At 42.6% G+C, this 13,382-nt stretch overlaps 1 protein-coding gene across 1 annotated transcript; it reads right to left on the bottom strand.

The window, feature by feature from the left end:
* Nucleotides 1–1,665: 1,665 nt before the first annotated feature.
* On the bottom strand, nt 1,666–10,405 carry LOC139219872 (PDZ domain-containing protein 7-like). The gene is made up of 16 exons (XM_070851873.1): nt 10,243–10,405; nt 9,260–9,397; nt 8,991–9,165; nt 8,738–8,914; nt 8,503–8,650; nt 7,320–7,380; nt 6,996–7,173; nt 6,664–6,875; nt 6,411–6,569; nt 5,866–5,975; nt 5,579–5,670; nt 5,039–5,130; nt 4,840–4,911; nt 3,651–4,250; nt 3,188–3,288; nt 1,666–2,816 (listed from the first exon to the last, which is right to left on the bottom strand). The coding sequence occupies exons 1-16, from the start codon at nt 10,403–10,405 to the stop codon at nt 2,673–2,675; spliced, it is 2,622 nt and encodes an 873-aa protein (XP_070707974.1). The 3' UTR covers nt 1,666–2,672.
* Nucleotides 10,406–13,382: the final 2,977 nt, after the last annotated feature.

Below are 13,382 nucleotides of genomic sequence, written 5' to 3'. Positions count from 1 at the left end.
AATTCAATTATTTACACCTCTGCTTCTCCTGCAGTGACATGTTAAAGTTCCTTCTGTGAAAACGTCCATTGGGAAACTGTTTAAAAGGATATTTATAAAGCCGAGTCAATGTCGTTTTTTTTTCCCTAATCCAGCAAATTAAATATGCAAGAAATGAAGGTACTTAATCACATTAATGCAAAAATCCAATCAAATCTTAGTAATGTTAGAAAACCTAGAATGTTTGAAGCACAAACAGGCTCTTTGTCAGGTAAAGAGACAGAACAAGATCTGATTTGGACTTGAAACGTTGCACTGATTAACAAAGTAGACATGTTAAAAGGGAGATAAATAGAGCTGCGAGTCCTGTGAGGAGTTAAGAACCAGTTTTTTTGACCTGGACAGGAAACTCAGATTTTGGAGGGATTGTGATATAAACCCTATGACAACATCTAACATGGTTGGGAAATTTATAGTGTCTTGGTGTACAGTATATCCTCATATCACCCATTCCTGCGGTCTTAAAGTCAGTCTCAGTAACAGACACCTAATTATGAGTCAGCTAATACTTTACTTGTATGTACGTTTGTTATACTGAAGAGAGACACTGAATTCAAGGATAACTCTTCCACCCCCTCTTAAATTTGGGCGCAGTTTTACATAGTTTTGGTTCAAAAAGTTGTGGAATTTGTCCAGTAGATCACTTCGGCAGCCAAAAATGCCAAGTGAACGGGCTAAAATGGCTGTAATGTATCCATTCAGGGCAACTGTGCCAGATCAGTATGTCCACTAAACGTGCTCAGATTGTTATTTGAAGTGTGTGACAACATTACAGAAAGGACCCCTACAGAGGGAAACCTGTAAGGTCTTTTTTTTATAACCAGAAACAACGATTGGATTTCTTGTTTCAAAGCCAGACTCCATTGACAAAACCAGTGATTTTACATGGCTGGCCTACCACTGTCTCAGTTAGTTTGAGTTGTTGTATGAATTTGATGTTTTTAAGTGTTAACTGGGTCCAACAATAATAACATTATTGTTCTAACAATAATAACACAAACTTACCAATTGGGGCAGTGGTAGACCAGCCACTCCAGTGCTCTGTGAAGTAAAATTCTCATTTTTTTCAATGGAGTCTGGCGGGTTTGAATAGTGTGATAAAACCACATTTCGAGTTAAGCAAAAACAATCTCACAGGTTTATCTTTGTAGGGATCCTAAAGTACTAAGTTCTAAAGCACACCCCGGATAGCTCTTGTACATTATAATTAGAGAAAATATTACTACTTTCTGGTAAAAGACTGATGCCTGTGTGCGGGTGATGTGTTACTAAGATCTTTACATCACTGAAGGGAACTCATGCACTGACTGGGTGTTGTGGTGTAAACTGTGTTGACCATGGCGTGACTGTTTTTCCACCAACCTTAACAGTACAGGATCTTCTTCTTCTTCTTCTTCTGTGTATTTACTTCCTTGTACAATACAGCCAAGACACCATTTTGTGTTCCTCCATCACTGCTAATTGAATTATCATCCTCTGTAAATAATCCCGATAAATCATAGTTTTCTTCCACAGATGTCTGTCCAACTCAAAATTAAAAACATATCCACTGTGAATAGACCAAAGCAATGTCGCACATTATATTTTGCCCCCACAGATACAACGCCTGTATATTGATGTTTGTGTGGATGTTTGTTCTGGTTCCTCAGTATAATTTTATAATCCACGATCTTTGTATGAAGACATTAAATGTATATTTTCATGCTGTACATTTCTTGAACAAACCTACTATGTTTTTAATTAAAAAAGACAACGTTTAATAGCTGTGTGCAGTACATAGATTTGTCTAACTTCATACAAGTCTCACAACAGATGTTATTTCTCCCTTAACTGTATTATTGCACCAAATTATAGTCACTCCAATGTGATATCATGATTTTGTCTTCGTAACACAGAGTTTTTGCAGAAATAAGACAGTTTTAGTTTGTAACTCTGTCCAATGGCAACCTGGATTGTTTATTCTACAGTACTGATCTTTTTCACATTTAAGCGACGTTTTAAGGTTTGTGGTTTGGTGTGGCATGCGGGGCGATTCAGAATATTTCTCATAAAGCGGCTCAACAGATCAGAAATGTCTCCAAACGGCTCACGTCTGCCCTCTGCAGGTCGACGTTTAGACTTCTAGCCAACTTAACAGCAGGAGTCAGAGCTCTATATGTTCTATCCACTTGGCTTTCAAAAGGCACTCAGGTTACACTTTGCAGCTTCCTTCACATTTAAAAATTCAGAAGCAGAGACATACGTTCCTGATCCGTGATCCATCCAGCCATATTGTTTTTGTGTGTATGTAAACTCCTACGTTGGCTCCTGGGTTGTGATAAAAGTGACTTAAAGGCATCAGGAGCACCATTTTTGTCATTTACTGCAAATGACTTTTGCTGCATCCATGTCAACTTTGTGTTTTCCTCATGTAGTCATCCATTTGTTTAATCCCTCTGAAGTCCTGTGACCAGCTCAGCGACAGTCACCGGTGTCCATTGTCATCATTTAAACTTAAACATTAATGGCAAAATTACATACCTGACCTCAGAGCGCATCAGCGTGTTTGGACTTCAAGTCTCTGTTTGTCCCAAAAGCAGCTTTTCTTACGGACAGTTTTCTAAATTCACCACGTGTCTCTCAAGTCCCTTTTTTCAAAGGTTTTTGGGGACTTTGACCACAAACACCATGGGGTCTTTGGCCTTGTTGCTGAAGGCTTTTCGGATGATGTCGACAGCGTGCTGATGGGTAACTCCGTGCAGGGAGGCTCCGTCCACGGACACCAACTCAAATCCAGCCTGTGAGCATGAGAGGAGAAAGTTGAAGTCAGTTATAGTACAAATGTATTAAAAATACAAACAGACAGGCATGAAATCATCACTACTGTGTTCAAAGCTTTGAATTTAGTTTTCTTGAAAGACAAGGTATTCAAGTTTTACATTGGATTTTTTAAGTCAAGTTATAATTGTCATATGCAGATTTGGCAAAATAGTTTAATTGAGTAATCCATTCTCTACTGTTTAGGCTGCATTCATTTAGTACTGCAGTACTACTGTGATAGAATAATATATGATACTGGTTTCCCATCATGCTCGAACACTTAGAATCTAAGTCTTAAGTTAATTTTGGTGAACCCTGCAGAGTCTCTGGTCAGGAAATGTCGAGTCACCTTGAGCACTTCACACGTAGAGGCGGCTCCTCCAGGAAAGATCTTCTCGATCTTCACCACCGGCTGAACCTTCGACTCCATCCCACCAGATATACTGATGCCTGAAACAGTCAGTCATGTTTTATATTTATGTGCACCTACAGGAACACTAGTCACATTTGACCCAGCTTTGTAATAGAGAAGAAAAGTGGCTGTTAAATTGATAGTGGTTTGAGAGTGTTGCAGCGCTACAAAGCTGAAGAGAAGAATGTGTAAAGAGGAGAAATATGCGTGAGTGAAACTTGTTTTCAAATAAGCTTTTAAAAACCTGGAGGGTGCTCAAGTCGTACTATTGACTAAAGTCCACAGCACTCACTACTACTAGTAGGATTTAGTGAAATCTGATAGAGGGCTGGTTAGACATTTGGTTGACTAACCCTTTAAATGTTGACACAGTGTATTGTTATATGACGTTAACATTTACCCAGTGACTGTTTGGTCTTTGAGATGCTGACAGTTTTCAGTTGGTACTCCTGTTCAGGGTCGGAGCCGTTGAGTCCGTTCTCATCTGCAGCCTGATGGCCGTTCATCCGTTCGCTCCCCTTGTGCTGATCAGACTTTGAACTGAAAACCTGCGACAACGAGGGCCGACTCCTGCGGGCGGCACTCTGCAGTGTGAACACAGTTTCTTTACCCCCGTCTCCACTTTTCTCCTTTGTGCTTTTGGAGTGGCCGTTTCTAAAAGGGGACCGTCCTCTTTCTGAAGTAGCGTGCAGTGAAACCTCGTCGAAGTGGACGGAGCGAATCGTGCCGATGTCTGTTCGGAGGGGAGGGCGGGAGTCATCGCTGTGGGCCAGAAGCCAGTTGGGGAGCATGGCGCTGGCAGAGGGGGGTCTGCTGTCTCGGGACTCTGCGTTATATCCGTCCACCGGTATGTCCAGCAGCGGGGTGAAGGACCCGGAGGTGTGGGGCCTCTCCCTGTACACCCGGGGCCCAGACAGACTGAGCTTCTCCAGCTCCTCCAGTAGGTGACTCTCCTTCTCCACCTCCTCAGTGTTGTGGAGCTCAAAGCCTCCTCTGTAATCTGGAGGGGAAACACAGGTTGTATTTGTCATATTCTGTGCACTTTTAACACAGAATGGGATGCAGGGAAGTCCATTAATGCAAGGAAGAGAAACAAAATAGATGAAAAGTTAAGCACGATAAGTGACAAGTCATAATTCCTATTTAATCTCATAATTTTGATTTGACTTTTTTTTTTTTATCATGTCTGATTTTTCATGTATTTTTTTGGAACCATTTTACAAGCATTTAGAAATTACCTTAGTGTGAAATATAAAACACATCACCATTTATTAATGATACGATCCAACAGGAAACATCACAACTGTGTATAACAACCTGATGGCATGTGTCAAGGTAAATAATACTGCCATCACTGTGAGTCTGGTAATACGATAGGCTATAATTTGATGTGCAAAATTGATTCTTTACCATATGAAGACACGCCAAATTTTGGTTAAATGTCAGTATTAGGTAGTCTTATTATAAAGTGGTACATTTTTTTTTCCTTTCGTGGCAGAAATAAAAAGGAACGATATCTCCCTCAGAACACAATGACACTCAGCTACAACTACAGAAAAACACAAATGTACAATTAGCAAGGTACTGACCTGGGATGGGAGTGATGAGTCTGCGTTTGGGTGCTCGACCAGATGTAGGAGAGCGAAGAGGAGGAGTTTTAACTAAAGGATGAGAGAAGAGAACATAACCAGGACTGTTCAGAGCCGATTGGTGTTGCATGTTTGTTACATTCAGCCGTTTTTGCACACGCTGGCACAGGTTCTGACATTCAGCTTGGATCGTACGCACTCGAACGGTACTTGAGGATGTCGTAGGCCTCGACTTCGAGGGGGGTCACCATGCTATTGAACGCACTCAGGTCACGAGGAGGAAGCAGCATCCTGACAGAAGGAGAGAAAACAGTCATTTTCATTGTGCTGGATTACAAAAGATTTTTAATTAGTCACCTGCGTCTTATTGTGAAACATTTGGATTTGGGAGGATTATCCTGAAAAATATTTAATCCCCTTCTGGCAGTGTTTGTAATACTACTGTTTCTCTGGCTGGATTTACCCACGACTGGGTGAAGTGGAGGCTCCAGTTTATCCACATTCATTACATGCAGGCACACATGTAAAGGTGTATTTCTGTATATATTTTAGCAGTGACATCTGCTTTACAAAAGCTTTATGGAGAAATTAAATTAAATTGTAACTGTCCTGTGATTGTCCCCAATTTTAGACCATGGTTTACCTTAATATTTATCACCGACTTAGTATCTGTATCAAAGAATACTTTGGAGTAAACATCTATTAATTAGTCCCCTTTTCTTGTCTTCACCCGTCTTACCTGACTTCCCTCAGCAGCAGCAGCTTTTCAGGTCTGTCCAGCACGGCCAGCAGGTGGCGTATCAGGTTCTCCACCGACTGCTCTGCAACATACTGTTGACAGGAACGATAAAATCAGTGATTCAGCATCCACTTGATAATGACTTGAATAGTTACTCAAACTTAGAACTGATATAAAGGAATTGTGTGATAAATAGAATAAACACAAACAAATCTGAAGGCTGGTTTTACCACATCTACAAACTACGACGTCTCCGTCTGTCTGCAGCGCTGAACAAAGCTTCTTACCCTTCGGCACGTCTTCATCACAGCAGCCACCTCCTCCTCAGTCAGCAGCCTGCGGGCCATGCCCTCCACCACTCCCAGCATCTCAGAGTTTGGCATCGCGTGTCGCCTCTCTGAAGACATCACAGGGGAGAATCAGCTTTGGGTCATATGATGTATGTCTATGGACCACAAACATCTCTTTGCAGTCCAGCTGACTTAATAAGAGTAAACTAGACCTTTGTGGTACTAAATGACAGTAAATCGTTGGGTTACTGAGCGTCATCACAAAACCATCATTACTCACAAAAGACTGTTTGATAAACAGAGTAATGAGAGCCGCTGTAACATTTCTAAATCCTACAGTATGTGGTCTTATTGTCTTAATATCCTTTAGATTAGTAGAGATGAGATCTGTTTGTGTCTTCACAGTAGTTTTCCACACAGCAACCAGAGCAAGTGACAACATCTTCTCAAAAAAAGCATCCAACTTTCTGTTCAACACTTCATGTGTGGGAATAAAACATCTTTAATGCATTGTAGGGACACAAAACTGCAGTGACCTTTGCCAGCCTTGTCGGTGGCCAGGGACTTGGAGCGCCCCCTGGAAGTGTCTCTTCTGCGTCCACCCCTGAATAGCAGGTTGACGAAGGTCTTTGAGCGCTGCAGGGTGCTCTTCTCCTCCGGGTCCTTCCCCTTCTGCTTACTCTCTTTCTTCTGCTTGATCTCTGTGATTGGATTGTAAGAGTAGGTCTTTTATACTATCAAATCTTTCAATTAGCTTTTTCTTTTCTTTTAATAGCCGCTCTCTCTTTGCCACACCTGCCACGGTGACCTGGCTCTGGGACCTGCTGATTGGTCGGCTTGGTTTACTGAGAGCCAGCAGCACGGCCGTCTTGGGGGACTCCTTCCTCCCCCGGTCCTCGTCTGCACGGATCACCGTGTCTCTGAGCAGAGTGGTTGGTCCCAGGCTGCGTGTCCTCTGAGAGGGGAGGTCCGTCTGGATAGCAGTCTCTGTTCGCTCCGAGTCAGACCTGCACAAATAAACCACCAAGTTCAAGGTTTCATAAAACACAAAGTTTTTTTACTGTTGCTTCAAATTTTAACGCCAAAATTTGGGAAATTCAAACGTGTACAGAGAAGCTGACCCTGACCTCTGGTCCTCAGTAGAGATGCAGACGTCCACCATGTCTGAACCAAACGGCATGCTGGGAGGGAACATGACCTGTGACAGGCCGCTCAGAGAGCTGACCGGAGTCCCAGACGACAGAGAGGAGGCTGAAGAGTTGGAGTCCGAACCCTGGGAGGAAGATTTCTGAGTGCCATTGGCCACTGAGGGGGAAAACAAGAGATCAGCCGACTCAAATGTATCTAAGCTTATCACCGAGTGTCATGTGCTCTTTAGAGATCCACAGATAGAGCCTCATGCAGACAAAAACACAAACACAAAGGCTCACATAACACAAATAGATACATACGCTTATTGAGCCACCTGTATTCTGCCACCATCTCCTTATACGCAGGGTATCGTCCTGCTTCCTGTGAAGATATGGCCACAGATATGCAAATGAGATACAGTAGAGACCTTGAAACTTTTATGGGATCGCTATATTTGATAAAGAGTAACCCTAGAAGCTCGCACAGACCCAAAACCATACACTTCTTCCACCTCCAAGAGAAACACATTTCCCTTCTTGACTTTCTAGTAACCTCTGATAGTAGGGATGCTTTCTAACTCTAGTTTCCACGGAGCAAAGTGAGGGATCCCGGAACAAAACTTGCACCAAAAAAAACGTCTAAGCTTTGATCAGCACCTGATCCCAGCTGCCTGGTGAATAATGCACACGGCCTGGCTATTTTTCACAGCGCGAAACCCAAGCTCCGACAAGTAAAGTGAGCGAGGAATATTACGACTGCGTGCCAGCTGTCGGCCCTGCCACACAAACCGCCGCTACGTCCACTGTGCAGCGGCGCGGCTCGTGTAGTTTGTATTTGGCCTTCATGTGTGAGAGAGTTAAAGATGAAAGGTAGGAAACAGGTCAGAAAGTTAATGCATGTCAGGTCGCCTAAGGGAGGCAGTGATGAAAGAACATTCTTTCTAATAACAAGGAGTCCTTATGGAACGTGATACGCTCTCATCAGCCCGGCGTTAACTCTGAATTCAACACCAAACAGCCCCACATTCAACTGAGACTGCTTTATTTCTACGTTTTAGGCTCCCACTTCTTATTAACACTCCTTTTCCATTAAAATCTACCAATGTACCAAAGAACTCTAGATATTTTTCTATTAAAATGGACCACTGTTACCTCCTGGAAAACAATTTAAGTTAATGATTTATGACCACTGAACAGAGGGGCAAAACCAGTAGTTTCTGTTGACACCATAGTTGCCATATCATCTTGTTTCAACTGGAAATACTGAACAGCTGTTTTCTTGTCATGTTGTCTCTTAAAAGTGTTAAAAAATTAAACAAACATGTTCTTTTCTTGAAAGCAAAGCATAAATATCATGTAAACATTTTGAACCCGTAGCTCTTGTGTTACAATATAAACCTTCCACTTAAGATGATATTTTATAATCTTTTGTGCAAATTATTTTGAAAATATCATCTTTTAGGGTTTCTACAGTCTTCTCTTCTTGTCAGCTGCACAATCTCACCTTGATGGTCAGCATGACATGTGTGTGGCTCTTCAGCACCTCCACGGCGCTGCTGTGGCTGATGTCCTCAAAGCTGATGCCATTGGCCGCCAGGATCTGGTCCCCCATCTTTATTCCATTCTGCTCGGCCAGACCACCAGGATCCAGTCTGAAATGACATATAAACAGCTCAGTAAAAGGAGCCAAGAGATTACTTGATGACTAATTTGATCTTTTTCATGGCACAGGTACCTACTTGGAGACGTAGATGCCCAGACCGAACTCCTTCCCCCCACGGATGTTGAAGCCCAGGCAGTAGTCGTCTGAGGTGGTGTAAAGGTGGACGATCCTTTGGAGGGCGCTTCCTGAGCTGGTGTCCGAAGGTGTGCGTCCGCTCTCCTCCACCACCATGCGCCTGTGTATCAAGTCCACCCTGCAAGATTTTCCCAGTCAGTCAGAGTCTAATATCTTTATTATAAACGGAGTAAAGAGGAATAACTCTCTCTCACCAGGTAGTCTTCTCTTTGGAGTAGCGGATGCCAGGGACTTTGCCGACACGTCTCACCACCATCCTGAGCCTGTTGTTGCCCGTCAGGACCTTCACAGCGCTGCTCATCGTGATGCTCTCCAGGCTGATACCATTCACCTCCACCAGTTTGTCACCTACAAGCAGGCCTGCCTCCTCTGCAGACACACAGAAAGTGTGAGCATCAGTTAGCACACCTACAAAAGGACATCATGATACCAGCGGCTCGATCGTAGTGGTGCGTTAGTTTACCGGCTGTACTGTTGTCCTCCACCTTACTGACAAAGATGCTGAGGCCATGTTCGGAGCCTCCACGCACGCTAAAGCCGAGCTTTCCGTCCACACTCTTATCCACTGTGATCGTGTGGAGGTCCTCGCTGTCATCCCCACCTACAAACATCACACGGACGGTTTGTCAATAATCGAATGAGCATCATTAATGATAACAGATCTCTGGGGACCTTCCGGTACCATAACTATTATAGTAATACAGAATATTTTAGTTATCAGACTAGCTGGTATGTTACAGGGGTGAGGGACTAAATATTTTTTCATTTATTATAATTTTTTGTCGCTAATATATTAAATGATAGAGATATTAAAATAGTCTTCGGACCTCCTGTGATGATCAAAATGACACTTGTGGCTTGTAAAGCATCGGTTTTATGTTCAGGTTCAACTTTACAATCCTGTGCATTAAAAATACAATAAAAAGCTTAAAATAACCTCATTCTCACACTCACAACTGAAATACTGCTTGAAGCACACTTGGTTTAATAGTGTGCTGGTAAAAAATGTATTTAAAATCCAAAGCTGATAATAAACATTTTATGTTTGTACTTTGCAGGTGTTACTCTCTCTGGTCTCCATTTGTAGTTGGCGGCTGAAGTCTGAGACGTAAAAAGATGTTTGATTTTGTGACTTCATTGTTTACTGCAGCTCTCAGATACCTGAAAACTCAGGTGTTTTGATGAAAGTGAAGCAGCCAACATGGCCGACGGAGCAGAATCAGAGCAGCAAGACATTCCCCATCTATGGGCTCATTTAAAAGAACTATAGGAAATGTACTTTTTAATTTTATACCCTGAGTACGTGTCAGAGTCTGTACTTTTTCACTTTCACTTGAGAATCAGTACTTTAAAGAGACTTTTTTTGGTGACTATCTGTACTTTAGTTGAGACAGCAGACTGCAGACTGCAGGTTGTAACATGCGCTGCACCACCACTCCTCCTTACCATCCACAGGAGAGTTGATGAGGATGACCCGGCCCATGGGCGAGGAGGATCGGATTCCACGCCGACGCTGCTCCTTCTTCCGCAAGAGGTTACGTGTAGCCGTGTGTGACCCTTGGGTCCCGGGGGTCTTCTCCCTGCGGGACGGGTCTGACGAGTGAGCCATGGAGGCTGGCGGCGTCCCCTTTCACACGCACTCCACCTGGGGCTCAGCTCCGGGTGGAGGAGTCTGCAGCAGCATGCAGCAGAAGGAAGAGGATCCTCAGGCGACTCGTCCACTGCGTTTCCTCCACACTGAGACTGAATTATGCTCACAGGAGATCACAACTGCACTGCAAACACACACGTGCGGTGTGATCGTCTGTATAAACGTGGCAGGAGGATCCAACTCACCCATGCTTTGTGCTTTGTGACATGATCGTTGACTCTTTGGCTGCCTGGAGTCACACTTTGGTCCATTCCTGCCCATGTTGCATCTCTCTCACCTGTCTGAGTCTCACAGAAGACGGATGAATAGATGAGAATATCCGGCATGTGTTAAATTCAAGATCCAATATTTTAACAGTCTTTGCACCTCACGTTACATCCAGGACACAAACACACTGTTTGTCAGTGCAGGTGAGGCTAGAAAACAGGATTTAATTGGTTTATTTAGCTCAGACTTGACCCACTTAGATGCAACATGTCACATGGTGCGTTACCATGGTTACGTGTCACTAAACTTAACCCGGGATAACAGAGTGTCCTCATGTCGTCACCTCGGGGTTCCCCCAAACGTCTCGCACCGTTTCGTCGCTCCGGACGGCGACGCTAAAAAAAAAAAAACGCGCAAAGCTGCGACATTTAACATTTAGCTCGTCTCCATTACACAGATTTATTTACGTCTATTTGCGTCTCAAGTTTGCTGCAAAACCTGAGTGTTTATCCCGCTGCACTATGTGACACCTGAGGGGGCAAACGTGGACTATTTGTGCACGATGTTTCGCTTAAGACACCAAAGAGACGCACAAAGAAAACAGGTGACTTACCACATATTTTACCTTTTAACCAGGCAGCTCCTGTCGTGTGTTCCGTTTAAATACTACCAGCCAACACACAGTGACCGGAGGAGCCCGAAGCTGAAACTGTTACTCTTTAAATCCCTTAAATTCATCCTATGTCCCGACACAAAGTCAGCCAGCTGACCTGCTCGAGTCCATGTTGTGCTAAATGATCCAGCTCACCTGGCTGGGACATTTCTCTGGCTGACTACAGACCCGCCCTCGGCCACGGCGACTGGCTGCATTGTGATTAAAGGAGAGGATCTGATTGGACAACTAATGTGCCAATCAATCGATAAACTTTCTGCGCATCAGAAACTGATGTAAAGAAAAACCTGAATCTTCAACTTAATGTAGCTCCTTTCTAAGATGTGTTACCTTCATTGATGTAATTAGTTCAAGCAAAATATAAAAATGTACGAATCTAATATAAATAATAAAATAAATATTTACCTTGTTGTATTTCAGTATACTTAATAATAGTAAGTAAAAAGTAATACTTTATTCTTTAATTTAAAAAAAAGATACTGGTGCAAACATGTTTAATCAGTTAAAGTTTGTCTATTTGTGTCCAAATAATGTCCAGATAAGAGACAAATTACCAGGATTGAAAATATGTACAATTATAGTAGAACAAGCAACAAACAAACAGGAGAAAAAACAAAAAGCTAAATATCGGCAACAGAGATCTCAAGGATCTGTGAATGTGGAACATTTTCCTTATTGACAAGTTTATGATGAAGATCTTTCCTCAGTTCTTGAAGCCGTTGGTGAAATGTGGGGCTCGACACAGATTTTCCAAAGTAGTAAAACAGGGTGCTGAGTGAGATGTGATACATCCATTTTAATTAAAGCATTCATCATTTTCATTGTAGGCTACGTTTTTTATCGTAGCGTTGTGGTTTGAGCTGGTTTTCAGCATCAAGTCTGCCTCCTCAGACAGTCATGAACGAAGATTAACAGCACAGCAACCAAAAAAACCCCTGAAACACATCAGCCCAGATGTTACTGTGGGGTATTCACCAATAAAACAATGAGACTTACATCTCATTTACATTGTAAAATATTCTCCAATTAATTGGCTTTCATTCATGTTTTTTGTTTCCTCCAGGATGGAAGAAAGATCAGCTGTGTCTCCAAATGTATTCTGCCTCTGCTCCAGTAAGGTGCAGACACAATGGACATGATTTTCTCAACAAATTATGATCAATAAAGTGATAAGTTCATGAGTATAAATTGCACATAATGCCCTTTAATGTCTGGACCTGTTTCTCTACTGCAGAGACATACAAATGGCAAGAGATGTGTGACATGAACACCCTGATGATGAGGCCCATAAGGCTCAGGATGACACTGTTTACATGCAGAGTGCATAAAGCGATGGTGGGGACAGTCGGCCTGCTGAAGGTCACATGATCAACAGATCCCTTGATGACATCATAAGGGGAGCCAAATTTAAGCAGCTGATTTTCGTGCACATTTACTGAAAACTAGAGCCGAAGAAAAGGAGAGAGGACGGTCTTTTCTCATAATTTGGTGATCTCTAGGCACATTTATGCTGAAAATATATTTTTTAAAAAGTGCATTTGCAAAATATGGAAGAGTTTAAGTGGCCCAGAGGGGCCTTCATGAGGGTGATGAACTTTATCAGCTATACTGCAGCTGTCCTTTTAATTAACAGTGCTGTTTTTCCACTTTTCCTCAGTGCAGAAATAAACATGCTGCATAGTAAACTAGACCATTACAGAGAATATACGCACATCATTTTCTAAATCTACTGGATTGAATAAAAGCCTGTCAGCAGTGACTACAGTTTAATAAAAGAAACCAAAGTAGAATACACCCACAGCTAAAGTACCACATATATTACACACAGCCTGAAGGTACTTTTAGCTAAAATGATAAGGAATAACGGCCTCTTTTCACAGCCAGTTCAGATAAATATCCCCAGAGAGCCGATAATTAATTTCAAAATCCTGTCCAAACATTACTGAACTTTCCTGGTTACAGCAAACCCACCAAAAAGTGCCTCCATTTGTGTGGCTGGGAAACGATAGCGCTCATGCTACTAAATGAGGAAGAAGCACCTGCAGGAAACCAGAC

This window comes from Pempheris klunzingeri, chromosome 20 (assembly GCF_042242105.1).
Source record: "Pempheris klunzingeri isolate RE-2024b chromosome 20, fPemKlu1.hap1, whole genome shotgun sequence".
Lineage (NCBI taxonomy): Eukaryota > Metazoa > Chordata > Actinopteri > Acropomatiformes > Pempheridae > Pempheris > Pempheris klunzingeri.
Note: the sequence above shows the minus strand (reverse complement) of the source record. Positions and strands in the feature narration are given on the sequence as shown.

Coding starts and splice junctions, on each gene's coding strand:
- LOC139219872 (XM_070851873.1), bottom strand. CDS start 10,405: ATGGCTCACTCGTCAGACCCGTCCCGCAGGGAGAAGACCCCCGGGACC. Junction 5,976..6,410: donor CCTGGCCACCGACAAGGCTG/GCAAAGGTCACT, acceptor TGATGTCTTCAG/AGAGGCGACACGCGATGCCA. Junction 5,131..5,578: donor CTGCTGCTGAGGGAAGTCAG/GTAAGACGGGTG, acceptor TCCTTCTGTCAG/GATGCTGCTTCCTCCTCGTG.